This window comes from Notolabrus celidotus, chromosome 21, assembly GCF_009762535.1.
Source record: "Notolabrus celidotus isolate fNotCel1 chromosome 21, fNotCel1.pri, whole genome shotgun sequence".
In the NCBI taxonomy this organism is placed as follows: Eukaryota; Metazoa; Chordata; class Actinopteri; order Labriformes; family Labridae; genus Notolabrus; species Notolabrus celidotus.
Window position 1 is genome coordinate 17,647,106 of NC_048292.1, and position 22,026 is coordinate 17,669,131.

The 22,026-nt window shown below is 40.3% G+C and overlaps 2 protein-coding genes across 2 annotated transcripts; both read left to right on the forward strand.

Annotated features, from left to right (window-relative positions):
• Positions 1 to 631: 631 nt before the first annotated feature.
• On the forward strand, positions 632 to 11,953 carry smo (smoothened, frizzled class receptor). Its single transcript, XM_034674070.1, has 12 exons — positions 632 to 1,568; positions 3,363 to 3,562; positions 3,650 to 3,859; positions 3,988 to 4,160; positions 4,510 to 4,729; positions 4,841 to 4,964; positions 5,082 to 5,174; positions 6,153 to 6,261; positions 6,701 to 6,886; positions 7,194 to 7,342; positions 8,765 to 8,899; positions 9,032 to 11,953. The coding sequence occupies exons 1-12, from the start codon at positions 1,304 to 1,306 to the stop codon at positions 9,628 to 9,630; spliced, it is 2,463 nt and encodes an 820-aa protein (XP_034529961.1). The 5' UTR covers positions 632 to 1,303; the 3' UTR covers positions 9,631 to 11,953.
• Positions 11,954 to 13,268: 1,315 nt separating this feature from the next.
• cax1 (cation/H+ exchanger protein 1) lies at positions 13,269 to 21,989 on the forward strand. The gene is made up of 20 exons (XM_034673493.1): positions 13,269 to 13,469; positions 14,562 to 14,732; positions 14,830 to 14,984; positions 15,211 to 15,319; positions 15,440 to 15,556; positions 15,653 to 15,714; positions 16,022 to 16,189; positions 16,267 to 16,452; positions 17,815 to 17,914; positions 18,322 to 18,463; positions 18,559 to 18,742; positions 18,884 to 18,983; positions 19,079 to 19,197; positions 19,896 to 19,933; positions 20,025 to 20,152; positions 20,554 to 20,687; positions 20,967 to 21,061; positions 21,298 to 21,376; positions 21,466 to 21,574; positions 21,696 to 21,989. The coding sequence occupies exons 1-20, from the start codon at positions 13,397 to 13,399 to the stop codon at positions 21,767 to 21,769; spliced, it is 2,343 nt and encodes a 780-aa protein (XP_034529384.1). The 5' UTR covers positions 13,269 to 13,396; the 3' UTR covers positions 21,770 to 21,989.
• Positions 21,990 to 22,026: the final 37 nt, after the last annotated feature.

Genomic DNA, 22,026 nt, shown 5'->3' on the forward strand with positions numbered 1-22,026 from the left:
TTATTTCACATTTATTAATTAGTATCAATATTTTATTAGAGTAATCGATACTTAAATGAGTAGCATGTGAGAATCGATATATCGATACTACAGAATCAATACGCCCACCACTACTTAGTGAAGCCACCCTAGTCAAAAATGTCTGGACATGCCTCTGTAATCATCTTGGGTAAAACAGCCACATTGTACACATATTGTGTGTTGTGTTGTGTCATTCTCTTCATTTATTAGTTTTGTGTGTATTATTTAAATATATCTGTCCTCCTCAGCAGCTGTAGTTGTAGTTATTTACTTTGTTCAGATGATATAAGATGATAAAAGCACCGATGTAATATAGCCCCTGTCTATTGTTTTGGTAAACCCAGCAGCTCTTGTCAGTTCTGAGGAGCACCTGAGATCTAAAAGGGGCATTGAAAAAAATGACAAACATCTCAGCTCCATTCCCCTGAAGGTGCAGATTGTGACATGTTGAAGAGGATCTTGCAGGTTTGTGTGACTCAGCACTAGATATGATCATACCTGAGATTCATCAGGTTGGGGCCTGTGTTGTTTTGGGGGTCCTTGGGATGAGAAACCTTTTTTTGGATAAGGCCTACCATAAGGCACATTCTTCCACTTGCAGAGAGGGGGGATGGGAAGGGAGGTTTTGAAGCTCTGGCTCTCCCCCACCATGTGCATACCAGCGACTACAAAACAACCAGACACTGAGCTGCAACCCTGAACACAACGCAGCTTCAGAAGCATCTCATCAGACACCTCAACTGGATTAGAAACACCTCTAGAGATGTGTAGGATCATTTTTTTTCTTACTTTTCTGCCACAGTAAAAAAAGGGGGGTCTGTTGGAAAAAAGGGGGTGGTGCATCTGAGGGAGAGATCCTATTACAGAGATCCAGACTTTTTTCATGGCAAGTTTTTTGGAAGTGGGGGGAGGGCGAATTCACAACTTTCTCGGCCTGATTTCCTTTTCAATCTCAACCGAAACGCTTCAAAACAACTTTTAGGATAATATTGTAAGTTGATGGTGCGTTTTTCCAAGAGTAGGAAGCGTTTTGGAGCTGTTGGATTTTGGATAATGAAGGAATACTGGGAAACCCAGCAAGGACCGGGCGAGAAGTGCAGAATAAATAAGTTTGGGAGGACTGCGAGAAAACTTTGAAGAAGTTTTCCATCACCATGATGATTTTGGAAACCTACTTCAAATTTCACGAAGAACGCGTGATCTTCGACTTTATAGGGAAGGAACACTGAAGTCTTCAAACTCAAGGAATTCCATCTTTGCTCCGTTAAATCTCTCTCCCAAGATGTCTTCCCAGGCTCGGAGGAACCCCATTGTTGGATTTTACGGGATGCTTTGCGTCTGGTCTGCCTGGCTCTCTGGCTCCGGGGCAGTTTTGTCTCCAAACGGAACAATATTTGAGGATAAGTGCAAAAAAACTACAACTTGTGAGGCACTTAAATACAACACATGTCTAGGGTCGCCTTTACCTTATACACATACATCTCTGATCCTGGCGGATGACTCCAGCACCCAAGAAGAGGCTTTTGAGAAGCTGACCATGTGGTCTGGTAAGTGTATAATAATCCATTTTAACTTAATATGCAGGAAAAAAAAACAACTTTATTATTATATAAGCCAAATAGAAAGAGGCAGAGATAAGAAACACTATGGTTCAACAGAGCAGTAAAGCAGATTTAATGCCAAAATTACTGTCGTAAATGTTAGTGTGATATTTTTCTAATTTATGCGTATTATTAACTACAGTAAATAATATACCTGGGTTGTATTATGTTGTATTTAAATGCCCAAACAGTGTTATCATGTTATTAACATGTCTAAATGTTGTTTGAAATGAAAACAGAGCTCTCGTTTCAAAGTTTATCAACTATAAGTGTATAACCTCCGTGAAACCTGCACAAGTAGCAAAGTCAACCTAGGAAGTCAACTTGATACTTTTGTGTCAGTAAAAAATAAACTGTTAGTTCTCGAAATGACCAAGTATTGGTATTGGGCCCCATTTTTACCAAGAATTACACATACTGTCGAAATAGTGAGCGTTTGTTTACTGTGTGAACGTGTTAATAACGTTAATGTGAATGACAATGAGCTGCCATTATCAGGAGGCTGATAGAGGAAGGAAATGAAGGGTTAAGAGCCATTAAAGGCAACAAAAGGAATCACTCTGAGGTGGTAAAGAGCACACAATAGGAATGTCTCACTCATGAAGGGGTTTTTAGATATTCTTTAAGAGGACTTACACATTTATAAGAAGTGACTAACCCTAATGAGCTCTCAGACAGAGGTCACAGGTGTCAGGACTTCCAGGTAACTCACATTCTATGCCGTGTTTTATGAAGACTCAGTTTGCTAGTTATGATTCAGGCTGCTATCGGAAGTACTATATGCATTTCAAATAAGTTTAATTTATGAAAGGAGTAAAGGCTTTTTATTCATTTAATTTATTTTTCTATCAATCAATCAATCTTTATTTGTATAGCACCAAATCACAACAAACCTTATCTCAAGACGCTTTTACAAACATAGGAGGTCTAGACCGTACTCTATGTCAAATTATTAACAGAGCCCCAACTTCAAGACAGGGTAAGACTCAGTCTGACCCCACCTTAATCCATCATGAGCATTGCACATTGCAGTATTTAGCTAGTTACAGTGGTGAGGAAAAACTTCCTTTTAACAGGCAGAAACCTCAGGCAGAACCAGACTCATGTTAGACAGCCATCATGCCTCGACCGAGTTGGGTTTGGAAAGAGGGATCAAATGTTCAATGGCTGAAAATGATCAACCAACTTGATGGATACAAAGACACAACAGGAATCCTCAGAGCTGCATATTTCACATTAAAAAACATATAAAATATTACTTTACTTAGGGTCAATCTCAAATCTTTCTCTGTACTTTGTATTATATTAGTTCGTATTCAAGAATCACAGAACCCACCAATTAGTGTGATGACAATTCTTCTGCAGATCAACTTCCAGATCAATCAGTTTGTACATGAAGTTTGATAGTTTACGAACAGTATTGTTTTTCCAACCAACATTTAGAAACTGAAATAGTTAGCATAGATAATCAAGAACAGGAAGACTTCATAACATTTAAATGGCCAGAGTAAGCAGAAGTGTGCTGTTTCAGCTGATTATTTTCTGATTGCGTGATTGACGAAACATTTGATTTGGTTTTGAAAGATTAAAAATAACATCTGTTGGAACATGTAGATGATATTTATCACAGTAAGTCATTGTAAAACTGTCCCATCCTAGTCATAACTTCTCTTTAAATGGTTATGCTCATTTGTACCTGCTCATCATGATCATCACTGAGACTTTTTTTTCCTATCTTAGGTTTGCGTAATGCCCCTCGCTGTTGGTCAGTCATCCAGCCTTTGCTCTGTGCCGTCTACATGCCCAAATGTGAGAATGGCCGTGTGGAGCTGCCCAGTCAGAGTCTGTGTTCGGCTACACGTCGACCCTGCAGCATCGTGGACCAGGAGAGAGGCTGGCCCAGCTTCCTCAAATGTGACCACTTCCCTGTGGGCTGCTCGGTATGCCCCTCTGTTATGTAATAAGTTTGATTTAACTGTATGATATCCACACTAGCTTGTGTTGAATCGCATCTTCTCTGTGTGCAGAATGAGGTGCAGAAGCTGAAGTTCAACACATCAGGACAGTGTGAAGCCCCTCTGGTGAAAACCGACATTCAGTCCAGCTGGTACAAAGACGTGGAGGGCTGCGGCATCCAGTGTGACAACCCTCTGTTCACTGAGGAGGAGCACAACGACATGCATGCCTACATCGCTTACTTTGGCACCATCACCCTCCTCTGCACCTTCTTCACACTGGTGAGACAAAACTACTACAATCCTGTGTGTTACTATATTAAAGGTAGTTTTAATCAACAGAATCAGTGTTCATGTATAGAAACAAGCTTTTAAACCCCTTTATGACTTTTGAAATGTCCTTCTTTCAGGCCACGTTTCTTGCAGACTGGAAGAACTCCAACCGGTATCCAGCTGTCATCCTCTTCTACATCAACGCCTGTTTCTTTGTGGGCAGTATCGGCTGGCTGGCTCAGTTCCTAGATGGAGCACGTGAAGAGATTGTGTGCAAGAGCGACAACACCATGCGACTTGGGGAGCCCTCGTAAGTGAATGTGTAATGTGTGTCTCAAGCTGTTTTGTGCAAGAAAATCGACCCACTTTCCAAATCTGTTGCACAAAGTGGAGCTCTTTTCTGGTGTTAAGACAATATCAGTGTTCAAATAAGAAACACATTTACATTATTACCCAACTAAACAGGCAAAAAATGTTTGTTTTCCTCCATATATATTAGCTTTCAATCAAATATTTATGAGTTATCTATTGGAATTCAATTTCTAATATAGTTCATTTGCCTTGTCATTGTGTATTTACAGGAAAGAAACATTAAACTTAAGTAGAAAACGCAATAGAACAAATTAAGATCACATTTCTGTTGCTTTATCTTTTGACAGATCTTCAGAGACGCTTTCCTGCGTCACCATCTTCATCATCGTGTACTACTCCCTGATGTCGGGTGTGATCTGGTTTGTCATGCTGACCTACGCCTGGCACACATCCTTCAAAGCCCTCGGCACCACCCACCAGCCACTGTCTGGCAGAACCTCCTACTTCCACATGGTCACCTGGTCCATCCCCTTCATCCTCACTGTGGCCATCCTGGCTATTGCTGAGGTTGGATACTGCAAACTTGATTCCAGTTTTTGCAGAAGCATGAACTTTATTTCCATCTAAGTAGACTAAAGGCTTTCTTGTATTTTCTGATTTTGTTGTGTCGCTCCACAGGTGGATGGAGACTCTGTGAGTGGGATCTGTTTTGTGGGCTACAAAAACTACAGATACCGTGCAGGATTCGTGCTGGCTCCCATTGGAGTGGTGCTTGTTGTTGGAGGTTACTACCTCATTCGAGGTGAGGAAGCTTAAATCCGTAGGGACACAGTTAAAGTAGCAGCAGAGATCTGTAACCCAGGCAAACAACCATCCTTCCTCCTCTGCAACAACTGATTAAGTTTCTTTCTGCTTTTAGGTGTCATGACTTTGTTTTCCATAAAGAGCAACCATCCAGGACTACTGAGTGAGAAAGCAGCCAGCAAAATCAACGAGACCATGTTGAGACTGGGTACGTTCTGTCCTCTGTCACAACACACTGATGACCTGAGGAATATATGACAGTGAAAATCACACTGGTCATAATTCAAAATGAGACTAGTTCTAGCTTAGAGTAAGGGTAAGAAATGAAATGTTTAAAGAGTCTGCGGAAGCGTGACACATGGCACGCTAAATACTGAATGTGAAGACTTTTAATAGATCATCATTTTATCTCATATTCCAAGCTTGTGTCTTTAAGATGAGGTGAAAAAGCAAGCAAGGATGTTCACCATTACTACATATTTTTTCCATCATCAAAGTAGAATTTCCTTTGTGAAGGAAAGCACTCAAAAATCAACTATATAAGAAACAAGATCTAGATCAGGGGTGTCAAACTCATTTCAGTTCAGGGCCCATATACAGCCCAATTTGATCTCAAGTGGGCCGCAACTGGGGGCACCCTTGGATTAGCGGTCTAAGCGTGCACCCCATGTACAGAGGCTATTGCCCTCGTCGAAGAGGTTGCAGGTTCGATTCCAGCCTCTGCCATTTACTGCATGTCCTCCCCCACTCTCTACTCCCTGCATTTCCTGTCTCTCTTCAGCTGTTCTGTCCATTAAAGGCGGAAATAAAAAAATGTAACTTAAAAAAAAAAAGTTGTCCAGAACTGTAAAATCATAACATAATAACCTTTAAAGAAGGACAAGTTCAATTTTTAACACACAGTATTATGTCTACAGCAAAACAACAGATAGATTATAATAAAGAAGTAGGTACAATTATTATTATTATGGGCCCATGGTTGCCATGGTGTTGTGTTTGAAATGCAGACATTGTGTAAAATATGTAGACATAATTCAGACGGTGTTTTTAATGTTACCCATAGAGCCACTTGTGGAAGCTTCATATGTCAATGTTACAGTAATTCACTTGAATTTTTGAGGCTAGTTAAGAGTCTATGTCACTGTAAAGTATGTCATATCTCATTCTCTCCCTTTCTCCCTCGCAGGTATATTTGGCTTCCTCGCTTTCGGCTTCGTTCTCATCACTTTCGGCTGCCACTTCTATGACTTCTTCAGCCAGGCTGAGTGGGAGAGGAGCTTCAGAGAATACGTGCTGTAAGTTTTCCTTAACTTTCTCTCTTAGTTGACAGAAATCCTGCAGTTTAGTTAGATTTTTTAGATCACACACTCGACTGTGTTTGTTTCTACATAGCATGGGAGCTCAAGGTTTACACCTGCCTGCACCAGAATTACTTAATAGCTAAACCATCCACACAGAAATCCACAAATTGATGCTGCAGAGGCTCCAAACCACTGCTTAACCACTCAGCAGGCCCTGGTGAAAGCAACCCTATTTCCCCACAGTGTTGACACTGGCTGGGCTGGAATTGATTCAGCCTCAAAAATGTAAACTGCTCTCTCCTGCCCGAACACGTAAAATACTTTTCTATTAAACAGACCCAGCATTTAGGGTACCTCAGTCATGAGAGCAGAAGATGCAGGAGGAGCATGTTGGAGGCTTTAAACTGATCATCTTTGTGATATTTGTCAACAGATGTGAGGCCAACGTGACAATCGCCTCCCAGACCAACAAGCCAATCCCAGAGTGCATGATCAAGAACAGGCCCAGTCTGATGGTGGAGAAAATCAACCTGTTCTCAATGTTTGGGACAGGCATCGCTATGAGTACCTGGGTCTGGACTAAAGCCACCATCCTCATCTGGAAACGGACCTGGTGCAGGTAAGAGCACATAAAGTGAACACTGAAGATAAAATGTGTGGTTCTTGGTGTACTGCTAGTTAATCATATTCCCTGGTTAACAACTTTAACGCTGATAAAGTTGGTCCAAATCTTGCTGCGAATTCCCAGTGTGTGTATTTAAATTTGCTGTTAATCTCTACTTTCATTATAGTGCCCAAAAGAGCTCGCTGTGACTTGGATTTTGTGCTTAGGAATTTTATCCTTCTAGCTTAGAAAAAAGGAATTAAGTATCCTTCTTGGAATGTTTGTCTTGAGTTTGACACAAATGGTTGTGTTTCTGTATCAGGATCATTGGCCGCAGTGACAATGAACCCAAGAGGATCAAAAAGAGCAAGATGATAGCAAAAGCCTTTGCAATGAGGAAAGAGCTTCACAAGGACCCAGAGAAGGAGCTGTCTTTCAGCATGCACACTGTGTCCCATGACGGACCAGTGGGTGAGTACATCTGTGTTTAATAAAACTAAATCAGATCATCTACCCTGACAAAGTGTAAACTGATAACTTAAGATGGATTAGTTATTACAGACTTTAGCTTGCATGGATTTTTCCTGCATCATCTGCTGTATGGAGTGAAGAACGGGACGATTTTGGTCACACCTAGTATTTTTGTATACTTCCACCTTGTGGTAAAGAAGTGCAACTGCAACACCTTTTTTATTTTCTTATCGTGAAGCTCATGTTCCTGTGGTTGTTAAACATGTTTTTTTATTAGTAAATAATTCTTTACACATCCCTCCTGCAGAAAAAATGCTTGAATCTCTTTCTGTAGGACTTCCGCTGTCTTGGGTTTTTCTAGTTGGAACTATATTTTTGTTCCGAAGCAGAGGTAGTCAGGCATTCTTTCTTTTTTTTCTAACGTTTATATTAGACTCAGCCAACATCACAAAACAACAATGCAGCCATCAGACTCAGAGACAAAAAACAAACAAACAAGGTTTTTGAAAACACCTAGTCCATAGTCAGAAAGTGAAGATATAAATAAATAGATAGTACACAATTAAAAATAAGTGAATACAAACATACAAAATAATAATAATATTAAGATTGTAATGATTAACACAAAATTAAACAATACAAATAATAGTAATAATAACAACAACATAAATAATTGTATAAATAGTAATTAGGATAATAATAATATTAATAATAATAATAACAACAACAATAAAAACAACAACAATAATAATAATAATAATTTAAAAAATCCTCACAGTAAACTTCAAAGAAAATAAGTCAATAAAATAATAATAATTATGTATATCACAAATCAGCCCATCAAAGAAATAGCCAAAAAGAAACGAAGCAACAGGCGCCCACCTTATCTGGAAAAGATCAGTTTTTAACTGTAATCTCGCAGTCATATAAAAAATGTCCTTCAACTTGTTCTTCCACTGTGTGACTAGGCATTGTGTCACTTTCAAGACATTTTGCTGCACAAATCAGTCACCCTTCCTTCTATTTTATGTGGGTGGCTATCTCCTGAAGTTTGACTTCCATTGAGCCAAACTGTGGTCACATTAAGACAACAGTTTGGGTGAACAGACTCTCTTTGAGCTTTGCTGAGTTGAAAATTTGATGTCAAACATGGCGCCATTCAAGCTCATGTAATGATTTACTCCTCTTTTGAACCACAGCATGTTAGTTTCTCTCTCAAATTCAACCTACAAGGTTTTTCCATTAGTGTTTTTTGTGGCTCAGTCCAGACACTGTTCTGTCTGTATCTGTGAGACTTCTGAGGCTGCTCTGTTTGTTTTTCTTGGAGCTTTTCAGAGTTGTTCTATGTTGGATTTAAAGCTGTCCCGAGTTGACCTTTAGTTGAGTGTTTCTGATTTGTCTTTTCGTTTCTTTTTTTCATAGCTGGAATCAATTTTGAACTGAATGAACCATCGAATGACATGTCGTCAGCCTGGGCGCAGCATGTGACCAAGATGGTGGCCCGGCGAGGTGCTATCCTGCCTCAGGACATCTCTGTGACTCCTACTGGTACTCCAGGTGAGAGACGGAGGCTGTGACTCACCCCTCTTTCCTTTCCTATTTTCTTCTTTTCTTCTCTCTTCTGACCTTTTTCTGTTTTCTAAATAAGCACTCTTGTTCACCATCTTCTTTGCTTTTGTTTTCTCTCAGTGCCCCCTCCAGAGGAGAGGAACCAGCTGTGGATGGTTGAAGCTGAGATTTCACCTGAGATGATAAAGAGGAAAAAGAAGAAGAAGAAGAGGAGGAAGGAGGTGCGCCCGGCAGAGGAGATAGTGGACCACCAGGCTTATCATCAGCGTGAGTTTGGTCGCAGCTCGGTGCCTCGTCTCCCTAAACTTCCAAACCATCCGAGTCTGATGGCCAACCTGCGGGAACAGCAGAAGCTGGAGCAGGAAGTCCTTCCAGGGTCCTTCCCAGATTCCCAGCCCTCCTATGAAGAGAGGGGTCCCTGTCCACAATACCAGAGAAGCTGGAATGAGTACGGTCGCAGCCAGCTCTCTAACCCTTTAACCTACGACGATCGACCAGAGAATCTGGGTCTAGGCCCACGCTGCGCCCCCGCAGCCTTCTCCTGGCAGCCCAGTGGATCCTCTCGCCATCCCAGGGAGATGAATCACAACCAGGGGCTGTCAGACAGGATGGCACATGCGGCTAGGGTACCTGCAAGCAGAAGGACCGGCTATGGCCCTGTTCACTCCCGGACCAACTTAATGGAGGCGGAGCTTATGGATGCTGATTCTGACTTCTAGGTGCCATTATTTTGCTTCATGGTACACAGACAGTAAGCTACAAGAAGTGCTGGAAACTTTCAAAAACTCTTACTTGAGTGCACCAAATCCCAAACGCCCTGAGGCTAAGATGGATCTAAGCTGATCTTTATTTTTATTCTCTCTTAGAAACAGAAAAGGGCAAAGGGACAAAAAAATATGTTGTGAATAAGTTAAGGAAAAATATTTTTATACTTTATTTGTGTCCAATGAAATTTCAAAGGCAACTCCGAGATGGCAAGAATAATGAGGCAGCTAAACTTTATATGTCTTGAAACAAAAGTATCTTTATTCTGAAACCCCCATGCATTCATCAAAGTGTCAAGGATCACTCGCTAAGTGACACCGCAGTCTTGTTGATAAAACTCTCTACAGTTGGCTTTAGCCTTGACTGACAGCTTGAGTTAAAAGTATTGGACCTGCTAAAGACAGCACAATGTGACCTGTACAGTAGAGCAAACAGGAAGAAGAAAACTCGAACTACTTGTAAAGATTGTTAAATCCATGTCTCTTTTTGTGTTATTCCTAAATGTTAAAGACTCCATTTTACTCTTTCTTTCACACATTTAGTCAATCTTTTTATTCCAGTTTACTTGAGGGACTTGACACTTTCTCCCAACCTATTCCTTCTTAGATCACAGAAAATGTAACAAAGTGGTGGGTGTTGAAGTGTACATGTGTGGCCTTGAATGGCCACAACAGATCCTTTATTCAATTTTGGACTTTCCAAGGGGAGTTATCAACTGGCACAAACCAAACTAGCTCTGCATGTGTCAACCATTAAAGGCAAGATGACATTGAGGTAAGGTGCTAGGTCCCTAACTCCAACAACATAGTATTACCTATTCACATGGCTTCCTGTAAACATACAGACATTTGAAATGGCATCATGCAGTAGCCAACTTTGATTTGCATGTAACGTGCTACCGTAACATTTTTAAGTTTAATAGTGCAACGAAGAAGATCTGGACTGGAGGACTGAAAAAAAAACACTGCTTGTGATTGGCCTAAATACAACCAGGTCAGATCAGCCTCTCAGTATTAACTTCAGAAATGAAACCATTCATTCAGTGAACTACTAATCTTTCATCACTCTATTTGATAGTTTTATAAAAGTGACATGATTTTGTTAGGGTACATCTTGATGACAGGCTAACAGGAACTATTTGATGCTCTCTAAGCTTAATCCGTTTTACTGTAAGGGTACTCCGTTGCATCTGACACACCCAGCAGTGATGTCACCAGGTCCTAAAAGTACATCTGTGAATGACTGAGGCAGGATTAAAAGCTTCACTATTGTAGACCAGCAGCAATAATACTTTTCTGGGGCATTTTGGTTACTCATATATTGTTCTTTACACAAAAGTTGTGTCTTAAAACACAATGTATTTGTGTACCTTCTGTTGCCTGGTGCAATGGAGCAACAATTTGCCCTCTATTGTCCTGACAGGAATACTAACAAAGAACAAAATGGCCATCTTCGTTTATTAAGGAGTTCTTCTGTATGTCCAAACAGTTTCTTATTGTACAATTACTTTTTTTAAAGTGTTATTTTTTTACAGCAGTATTTCTACTTTTGTTTATCTGATGTAAATATTCACTCTTAACCTTCATATGTGCTCACCCATTGTAAATCTTTTGTATGATGTACTTTAGACAGCAGTGAACATAGGTATTACATTTGACCTTACTTTTGTCCCTAGATATCTGTTCTTCTGGCTTCTTTTTATGTGTGTACTGTATATATGTTGTTCATAGATCCCCCTCTAGGGGTATTATTTGTACAGATTTATATATCAACCACTCCATTTCTCTGCTGATAAAAAAAATATATATGAAAAGGGAAGAGTCATCAGTCATAAAAAGTAGTCACTGTTCTTGTGCTGTAACCAAAATTTCACATCGTATTGTTATATTACACTCACTATGGATAAGCAATGCTATAGACTGTGATAGACACATTCTTGGCCAATGAAAATTAGTTTGTGCCCAGATGTCTGTAACAGAGATTTATATGGTTAGCACAGCTCTACACATTCAGCAATATAATCGTTGATATCCACTCACATAGTTTATTTTAAAAGAAATGTAAATAGAATTTATGACGGAAGTTATTTTTTACCCTTATGCCTAAATGGATAAATTCTGTTTTTGTTTAAAGATACAGTCCATCAGCCCTTGTTTTTTTTTTTGTTTTTTTTTTAGTTAAGTATTGCAACCTGACTGTGTTTTTAAAAAGTTTACTGTTACCTTGACTGTGCAGCTGTACTTTTGTGTTTCTATGTCAATAAAAGTAATAACCCTACACATTTTCTGTATGAGTGCTTTGCCATATTTTCCTGCATTTGCCTGGTTTTGACCTTTCATGTTGGACTATAACAGGCAGAGGAACATGTACGTGTTGCGTCCGCAAGTAGTGCAAAAACATATGAAGGGTTCATTTGCAAAAACAGTTAACTCACTTATGAAAAATTAAAAAAAAAAAATCCCAAAAGATGTTGGTATGGTCAATCAACTGAGGTTGGGTGGCTTTGACTAAGTCAAAATGACTTTACTAAGCCGATATATCTTGAAAATGTAACTTTATTAGGAATCTATATCAAGAAGAAAGGTGTAAAAACGGAGTGATCTGTTTTTGCAAATTAACTCTTCATATGAGTTTTATGACAGCAAAGTAAAGTGTTTGAAATTTTCAAAATATGGCCAACACTTACATTAACATTAGTGTTTCGCTCACACTTTCTCAAAACTAGCTAAATGTTGCTGTGAAGTTGGCCCCGTAGAGGTTGACAGCCTAGCTTCTGTTGTGGTTCTTTGGCAGGTTTCTTGAGAGACGAGCTGGTCCCCATTGGGTAACACCAAGCGGCAAACTCCGGTCTAAAAATATGAGTCCAATGCCGAAGTGCTACAAACTGCAGTTCATCGAGGATCCGCTTGAGGCTGGCTCAGGAAGTACCGGAAACCACATACACAAAAGACGAGTGTAGTCTGGATAGCTAATTTCTCAATCGGCTCACACTGTACGCGGGGTGAATTTTTTTCTAACGCAGCAATTTCGAAGATATTTAGATTACTAGTCTTCTAATGAGAGGCACAGCTGACTTGATTGACAGGCAGGAACACTGTAGCTGTTGGCTAGGAGGCTCAAAGCCCGCCTCTTTACGTCACAATAGCTTGACAGCAGCAATATGGCTCCTGCTGATGATTGGCCTCAAAACAGCTCTTCAGAAACAGATAGGTGACATCACAGATACTATGTCCATATTGTATACAGTCTATGGGTAACACACTTGCCCCATACAAGCACCTCATACAATCCAAATAAAAATAAAAAAAATAAAAAAAGAACTATCCCTTTAATTTTCTGTGGTTGTACTTTTGGTTTGTACCTGTAGGGGTGCTAGATTGGTAAACTTTCAAATACTACGTTTGCTTTCAGGATTAAACATTTCAAAAAGTAACAATTTTGGTTTTATATAGGCTAAATGAAAAAAAAAACAGATGGTATATGTCAGAAGAAAATAACGGTGTAAGAACATACAGGCTAATTAGGCTTCTTTCAGTAAGACTTTGGGTCGTGTGGTCCCCCCCCCCCCCCCCCCCCACCCCTCCACCCCTCCGGAGCCTATTTGTTTGGAGTCAGACCGCCGCGGTGCTCAGACGCTGACTTACTGCCTAACTCTGTGAGGGACTGGTGCATCGATGCTCAGGTGATACAAGAAATACACTCGTGGATTAATAAGAAGACATGTCACACCAGAAGTCCTCAATGGCATCAGGCGACGTGGAGAACCTGCGGAAAAGATCCACGGCTGATTCAGGTGAGAGGAAACTTTCAGCTTGAATTGAATAACTCGCACCAGAAGTTACAATGTTCTCCAGCAATGTGTTAGAAAACCCCATTCTAATGTATGATGGCATGTTTTTGAGTACACTTAGTTTATATCATTTACTTTGCCTTATGTGCGTTAATCAGTTCCACCTGTGCTGCTCAGTACTTAACCATCCGACAATCCAAGCCCAGCTTGAAAGCTAAGGGGAGAAATAATTATACTCTTATTAAAAGTGTTTGCTTTACTGTTAGGATCCCTTAAACGTTGCATTATTCTTCCAGTCATCATTTGAAATCACAAGGGACACCTTTTGTATATCTATTTGTGTGTGATTAGAGTCTTTAATACATTGTAGCTGAACTTCAGTTCTTAGATTCCCTCGCAGTTTACAGCAGTAATCATAATTTGATGGAAACCAAACTGTGGTTTCTGTCAGATTTCTTTTAAGTTTGTAAAGTTGTCAGCCTATTATTTGAGTAAGTTTGCCCTAATAACACCTTCACAAGTGGATATCAATGTTTAGTGTTGTTAAAGATGTGAATTCTGAATACTCTAATGGATTTTATGTGCCAGCTTTGCTTCTCCTATATGCACCCTTATATCATTAATACATTGAATTTTCTTATTTTTTATAGACATGGGAGTGGAATGATTAGATTATAATGATAACACATAAACAAGCAGATTGACTTTATACAGCATAACCAGCATGCTTTTATCATTTTTCATTTCAAAGCATAGCTCAGTCCACTAAGTTTTCTTATCTCCATGTGTTGCAATGCATTGATAATGTGATTGGTTGTGGCAGACATCAGTGTGAAGAGCGGGGGGAGAGGTGACACCCTGCGTGACTCTCAGGAGGTTTTTGTTAGTCACAGACATGTTTACATGGAGTAGCAGAAGGGCGTTGGTCCCGGACGAAGGTCAGCCGCCACACACGGAGCAGAACCTACGTGATGTGATCTTTATTTTTAATTGATCCTAGTTATTACGGGCATTTTTTTTCCCTCTCTGCAGAGCGGTCAAAAAGTCATTATTCAAGTCCATACTGCTTCATATCTACTCTACATGTTTCTATAGATAACTGTGCAGATCCTGAGCAGCATCACCGGTTTCCAAGACAACAGTCCCAAACTGACTGGCTCAGCAGTCAGCATCCAGAGCTCGGTACAACAGAGACACCTTCACCTGATGCTTCAACCCACCACTTCTGCCACTACACACCCAAATGTTTCCTCACCGTCCACAGAGGTGAATTAACTCACCATAAGAGTTATTCTTAAAACATATGGCTGATTGCAGAAAGAGTTTCAGATATTTCTCCTCATATTTTTTTTTACTCACACAGGAGGACACGCTACCTCAGCAAGGTCAACTCCATCTCGAGGGGCCAGGTCTACTCCATCACGTTATGGAGAAGAGGGCTGGCATGAGGGGACCTCAAAGACTACAATCAGAGCTGAGAATGAGGTGGAGGCTCACAGAGAGGCCAACAACTACAAGGTATTATTATGACTGTCACTGGCTAAGTTAAAAGGAGCCATGCTGTCAGGTGTTATAGACAGAGATGTGAGTGGTTTTTTTGACCCACTCCATTATTGTCTTTAAATGTGAAGCACTCACTATATTTGCATACATTAACACCATTTCTCTTCATAGTAAAACATACGGTCTAAGCTCTTTCTGTGACTGCATGTCTGTTTAACATTTTGAACTCCTCTTTCTTCAGTTTGGCTTCAGAAAGTGGAAGGGGAACGTCACAGAAAAACCAATCGAGGACCAATCAGAGATCATCAAAGAGCTCCACTCTGATCTAAGCATTGTGAAACCTCACGAAGGTATTTTTCCTCTTCTTTCTTTGCACTTTTATTCTGTTTACGAGGACTAAAATACTCATGCAAACAAGTATGTGATTCTAAAAGCAATAACCTATAACTCTGACTTCTCTTCTCCTTCAGGCTCAGTTGTCACCTTTGGGAATATTGTTTATGTATTTATATTTGGATGGTGGATTTCTTTAATCTACCTCCTCATCAGTCCCGTGATGTTTCTAACGATCTGTGGAGCCCCTTATGGTATGTGTGCTGTAAGATAAATGCATGACTCTGAGGAAGTAGTTTTCTCTGAAATGTGGAACATTACACATTTCCTTCTTTTTCTTTTTTTTTTAGGCAAACTTTGTTTACAGATGGCGTTGTACTTTATTTGGCCATTTGGGAAGTCTGTAGAAAAGGTAATGTGATGAGCTGCATCTGTTCTTCCTCAGTATTTGTGATATTCAAAGCTTTTGTGAGGAAACAGACTAAAAGGAATACTGATGCCTCTGTATGAGATACATCAGCAAAACAAAATGAATACTTGCACATGTACAGTATCAACAAAGAGAAAGATGTACCACACTGTCCACCACAATCTACATGGAACAATAACTCCTCACATCAGCTTCAAATGTATCTGCAGGAGTAGCCAGGATGTGTTTTTAGACTGCACCAAAAATATATTTTGTTTCCCAATACAGATGTCATCTTCTCCTTTTTCAGCCTGGTGATTTGGTCCGGACATCCACTGTAAAGCATCCAAAGTGTGAAGTCATTCCTGAAGAGAGGGACAGTGAGGATAGTAAGGATGTCGCACCTCTTCTGGTTTCCTCTCCGATCCCTGTTGAGGTCCCCGTTCCAGAACCTCCAAGAAAAACATCAAGACACTGGGTAGGGAAGTCGAGAAGAATTACTTAAAAGTGCTACTTCTAAATGTTGTAAATCATTAGCTTCATTCTCCTCTGTAGTGTCGGGTCAGTACTTACATCTGGTTACTGCTGGGTTACCCCGTGGTGGCCGTGTTCCACTGTCTGGCCTGTTTGCTCGCCTGGCTGCTGGTCTTCACAATACCCGTCGCAAAGATGAACGCACGTGTAATGACCACCGTCCTCCTCATTTCACCGAAGGACATTCATATTCACAAGGTGGAAAAGGTATGACATTCTCTGTTATCTCGAATGTGTGCAGTATTGTTCTTCATCATGGTGTTACACTTTAAAGTTTTTCTAGCCTACTCATTAGCTATGGTGAAAGATAAGTGAATACTGGTATGTCAGTGTGAATAACATCTTCAGCTAAAGCATCATGTGACTGACCTTTCCTAGTCACAACATAAGAGCATTGTTTAGAATAATGAGGATGCTGATATTGGAAAGACACGCTGCTAGTAGGCTATTCAAATACACATTGGGCCTCATTCACTAATAAATGCGTAGAAATGTTCTTACTCTGGGCATGAAATAAGTGCTTACGTGAAATCACCGTCGGATTCATGACACGTGCGTACCAGCCAATTTTGTTCTCACCACCGTGCGTATCTTAGTGAATCAGAATCATTCTAAATTGACAGGCGCGTGCCCGAAACCTGCAATCAACATACTACCACGCCCCAATTCATCCACATAAGGACATCTGTTCGGTGCATCAAGACGCTGAATTTCACCTCGGCAGAAATAGAGTTGATTGTTGAGGAGGTTGAGGCAAGAAAACCAACACTTTTCTGAAGCGTATCAGCAGGAGTCACCATGACAAAAATCAAATGAAACTTGGGTTTCTTACTGAGGCTGTTACTGCTGTGTCTCCTGAGGTTCGCACTGTGGCTCAGGGGGGGACTAGAGACTTAAGCTTAATATAACAAAATATGATCACAAACTAGCCATCCATTTCTTAGAGCAGGGGTTCCCAAAGTAGGGGTGGGGACCCCCTGGGGGGTCGCGAGACACAAATAGGGGGCGTGAGATGTCTTCCAGGTTTGTTTGTTTTCTTTGTAAGTTGTCTAAAATAGTACATTTTACCCATTATAATAAAAAAATATCAACAGAAATAGTAGCTAACCTTGAAATAAAACCTTGAAAATAGAAAATGTGAGGAGTTCTCTGCCTTTCTTTTTACCAGATGGCTATATGACAGTCATCTGCCTTTTTTCTTTTACTGAAAGTAGTTTAAATATGTCATGCATTTAGTTAAAAGAGTATCTGTTCACATTTTCTGAGAAAGTTGGTCGTCATCATTTGTGCGTATGCATGGTCTGAGGAAGTTCTAAATTTGTTTGCAGTGTAAGAAAAAATTCAAGTAAGAATATATTGATGAATCCCAGATTTGTGCTTCAAACATGCGTACGCACAATTTAAGCACGTATTTGTGCTTACGCACTGTTAGTGAATGAGGCCCATTATCAGGGTTTAAGACACCATGAATAATGTTGACAGGGAGCCAAAATTACATGGGCAAACATCTCTTTGCAAGAAAAACTTGATTTTAAACCTGTGGTGAATGTTCATTTTTTTCTTTTGCAGGCACATAGCCACGAGGCCAGAGTCACTTTATGCTGTTATCAAGCATTCAACATATATTACTACAAATACACAGTCCAAGGAATCAACATTTTTGCTCTCAGTATCCTTTTTTGGAATAGAAAGGGAGAGAAATTCTCATCTGGCACAGCCTAAGGACCCACCATCACCTCCTCAATGTCATTCAATGACAAGTTTCAGAAGTTTGGGTCCTGACTATTAGGAGCTACATACTATTGCCTCATAGCAAACACGTCCTTCAAAACAAAGGTGCAGCCAAGAATACTTACCATCATTATTTTTACCCACAATCCACCGGCAATGGCTCCACGGCTCATTATTTGGTCCTGGCACAGTTACAGCACTTTTCAACCTACTACTCTCACAAATTTTTTCTGTTTCAACTGTGTGTATACAAGACAAATTGTGTGGTCTAAAAAAAAGTAGTACAAGCCAAGAACTGAGCACTAGTCTGTCCATTTGTTCTCCTTAAATCCACGCTCCCTCCAGACCTGCTCCCTTTGGTTTTTGTCACTTTGATTATTGGCTACACTGATCATGAGCACAATTATTTCAGTGCAGAGACCAAGTTTGCCACTGCTATCACCTCCATCATCCCTCTGTCCTACTATATCGGCATGGGTATAGCCAGGTAAGGGTTTTTCATTTGTCTTATTCTTGTAAAATTATGTGAATAAAAGTAGATCCAGTCGTTTGGTATTTTGGCTTGTGTGTGTATTCCCATAGCATTTCTGCACAGAGCAACTTTGCAGTGGGAGCTGTGGTGAATGCCACATTCGGCTCCATCACAGAGATGACCTTCTACATCACAGCCTTGCTCCAGGGCGTCCGTGCTGGCACCAAATGTTATGAAGAGATTGTGAAAGCAGCTCTCACTGGGACTCTGCTTGGGTGCATACTGTTCATACCTGTGAGTGCTTTTGAAGGCAGTAAACATGTTTTGCTTGTGAATGTCTTTGATTTAAAGGCTCTAGCATCTTCATCATTTTTAGTTGGTGCTCATCTACATGTGCTGACCTCATACTGATAGCTTGGTCTTTGTTCTCCATAGGGTATCTGTATGATCATTGGAGGCATCAAACACAGGGAGCAGAGATTTAACAGCCGTTCAGCAGGAGTGAGCTCTGCTTTGCTGTTCATATCCATAGGAGGTATACACATTTAACTCATTATGAACAATTTGTGCTTTAAATGAAAAGAGTAGAAATACTTAACTTGACTGTCCACGCTCTAATATCATCCCTAGGTGTGTTTGCTCCCACCCTCTTCTCCAAGATATTCGGTAATCTGGTGTGTGAAAGCTGCTCCAATATTCCAGGCAATGGCAGCATACCCTTTGTCTGCAAGGACTGTCACTACGACACGGTGGGCTAAACATAATACCACATCATGCTAATTATAGTTCAGCAATTCTAATCCCAGTTTTTTTTAGTTATACCTGCACTTGAAGAATGAGCAGTGTGATTCATGTTTGCTGGGGTTGATTGCCTTTATGTCTACAGCAACGTGTTTTGGATCCCCCTGCTATAGAGATCTTTGAGATTTCACCAAAGACTATAGGGAAAAAGAGGATCTAACTTCTAGTTTCTGCAGTGAACACAGTGCTCCTCTGCCATAAGCCTGTAATATATCTTATGACCAGCAGGGGGCACCACCACTGGTTACAAATTTGTTTGTTTTTTTGTTTGAAACCAGATTAGAAAATGACCCTACTTCTTGATTGATTTATGACCACATTAAACATGTTCTTAAATGTTTTATGGTCTTAAGTGACAGTTTCACAACTGTCTGAATAAAGCACATTATCAACGTTTTGAATGATTGGCACATTTACTGTAAATTTTAAGATATAGCTGGATGTGCTTTTAGAGCAGGGTTATTTGTGATTGAAAAGGCATGTCATTGTGGCCTGCCAACCAGGAGAGCGGTGTAAAGTAAATCAAACATGTTTTCTAAATATGGTCACTTCTAGACTCATAACCCCCAGAGACTGTGATGGCAAAACGCCAAACTTCAAAGTGGGATAAGTTGGATAATGATTTCTTTGTCATGTTCACCTTCAGACTCAAACCGACCCACATCTGGTTCTGTCTCAAATTGAGTAAGTCCTGGTGCTACACACATTTTAGCAGTTCTTCAAAGTTATCTCCTTATTTTTTAAAACTCATTAATAAATGTTGTTTTTCCCCTAGACCCCTGGTGTACACAATTTCTGTGCTCTTGCCCGCTGCATACCTGATTGGCCTCATTTTTACACTGAAGACCCACTCCCACATCTATGACATCCATATCAGCGATGGCCAAGGGGGCCATGCACACGGTCAGTATGCACAAGAGGGCACCAGCACCTACCCCCCCACTGGTGAGGTCCCCACTAGCCGTCTCCTGGCAGCCCACAACTCGTGTATTAATGCCAGCATTGTTACCACCAGCCAGGTGGCTGCAACAGGTGTGTGTGTGGTGTGCTGTGCATGTAGTGTTTTTAACCAGTTGGGTGATAGAAGTTTGAAAACGCCTGCCTGCTTCATTAACTTGTTTTTGCATGTAAGGAGCTTTCCCCCCTGCAGTGCATGCCATGCTCTTCAGCATGTGAGGGTGAGGAACACAAATATGGGAGAAAAGTTAGACTTTTTGGATGCATGTGAGACAGGAAAAACATCTCCATTAAGGTAAGTCTTACATTTGTCACTTTCATTGGCTAACTGTGTCTGTCACTGGTAGGTCATCATGTGGTCCACTGGTCCCGGTGGAGGGCTCTTGCAGTGCTGATTTTTGCCACATTGTTGATGGCTGCCTGCGCTGACCTCAGCACGGAGAACATTGAGCCCATGCTGACGCATTCCACCATTTCTCAGGTATTCAAAAACTACATTTTGAATAAAGGAGGGGAAATTTAAGTAAGATTTCAAGTTCCATTGGTTCTTTCTAATAAGACCACATGAGTGTGTAGAGGTTTCAATCCTTGGATAGTTTAAACTCACAACCTGGAATACCTTTTAGAAAAACTTAATCCAGATTGCTATTTGCTAAAAATATTAATGTATGAATTAGCTATTGAAAAACACTTTTAGACCTTCAGTTTATTTTTATTACTTACATTTTTTTGTCATTTGTGCCGCCCTCCTTTTATACAGTACTTTATTGGGGTCACCGTGTTGGCCATGGTGCCAGAGCTTCCTGAGATTGTCAATGGCATCCAGTTTGCACTACAGAACAACATCAGTCTGAGGTACGGGTACAATATGTTATGTATTATTTCTATTCTCCACCTCTTATGTCATTTTATTTTCTTAGTCATGAAGACCATAAACATTATCAAAGAGAGTTGTGGCGATTCATCTCTGGATTGCAGATTTTTACATAACTTGATCTGCGTCAGACTTCAGTTTGTTTTATTCCAAGGGAAGAATGAGCCATTGTAAAGATGAGTTACATAAGCCTTTCTTTAATACATTTTTTCAACAGCCTTGAAGTGGGGAGTTGCATTGCCGTGCAGGTCTGCATGATCCAAATTCCCCTGCTCATTCTCTTCAATGCTTTCTATGTAAGTTTTCAGATTTTGTCATTAACATAGATATTTTAAATAATGCAATCACTTTAAATATGAATTTGATTCAACCTTTTCCCCCTCAGGATGTTGGATTCCTGCTTGTGTTTAGTGACGTTCATCTGTGGGCGAGCATCTTCAGTGTCATCCTGGTTAACTACATCTTCATGGATGGAAAGTGTGACTACTTTCAGGGTAAGTCATAAAGACACCGAAAAGAGATGAAGAATATAAGTCATGTTTGGCAAAATAAGAAATTGCACATTCAGTCATGCAGTTTGGAAATGTATTTTCTAATGTACCGTTGTGCTCACAGGCACAGTTCTAGTGGTGGTCTACCTCATCCTTCTGGCTCTTTACTTCTTCGCACCTTCTCCTCGCTCTTGTTGATCTGCTGGCCAAGAAACTTCCTGAAGCTTGAGAATAAAATGTCTTTTTGTGGGTTCAGTGACAGAAGATTGAAAAAAAAAACAATATACTGTCTTTAGGTGTCATCCTGGATATTGCTCATGTTCTGGGACGACTCAGTTTTGAACAGTTTATATGTATTGTGTTTGTGTCTTGTAATATCTGATTTATATTGGATAGAATAAATGCATCAATTTGTAAACCGTGTCCATAAAGAGAGACTTTTTTAACCACTGCTT

Bases quoted from the DNA above. Each gene is read 5' to 3' on its own strand.
- smo (XM_034674070.1), top strand. From the start codon at position 1,304: ATGTCTTCCCAGGCTCGGAGGAACCCCATTGTTGGATTTTACGGGATG. The intron at 4,730-4,840 runs GTTGGATACTGC...GTCGCTCCACAG, and splicing joins CCATCCTGGCTATTGCTGAG to GTGGATGGAGACTCTGTGAG. The intron at 4,965-5,081 runs GTGAGGAAGCTT...TTCTGCTTTTAG, and splicing joins AGGTTACTACCTCATTCGAG to GTGTCATGACTTTGTTTTCC.
- cax1 (XM_034673493.1), top strand. From the start codon at position 13,397: ATGTCACACCAGAAGTCCTCAATGGCATCAGGCGACGTGGAGAACCTG. The intron at 20,153-20,553 runs GTCAGTATGCAC...TGTCACTGGTAG, and splicing joins CCAAGGGGGCCATGCACACG to GTCATCATGTGGTCCACTGG. The intron at 21,575-21,695 runs GTAAGTCATAAA...TTGTGCTCACAG, and splicing joins AAAGTGTGACTACTTTCAGG to GCACAGTTCTAGTGGTGGTC.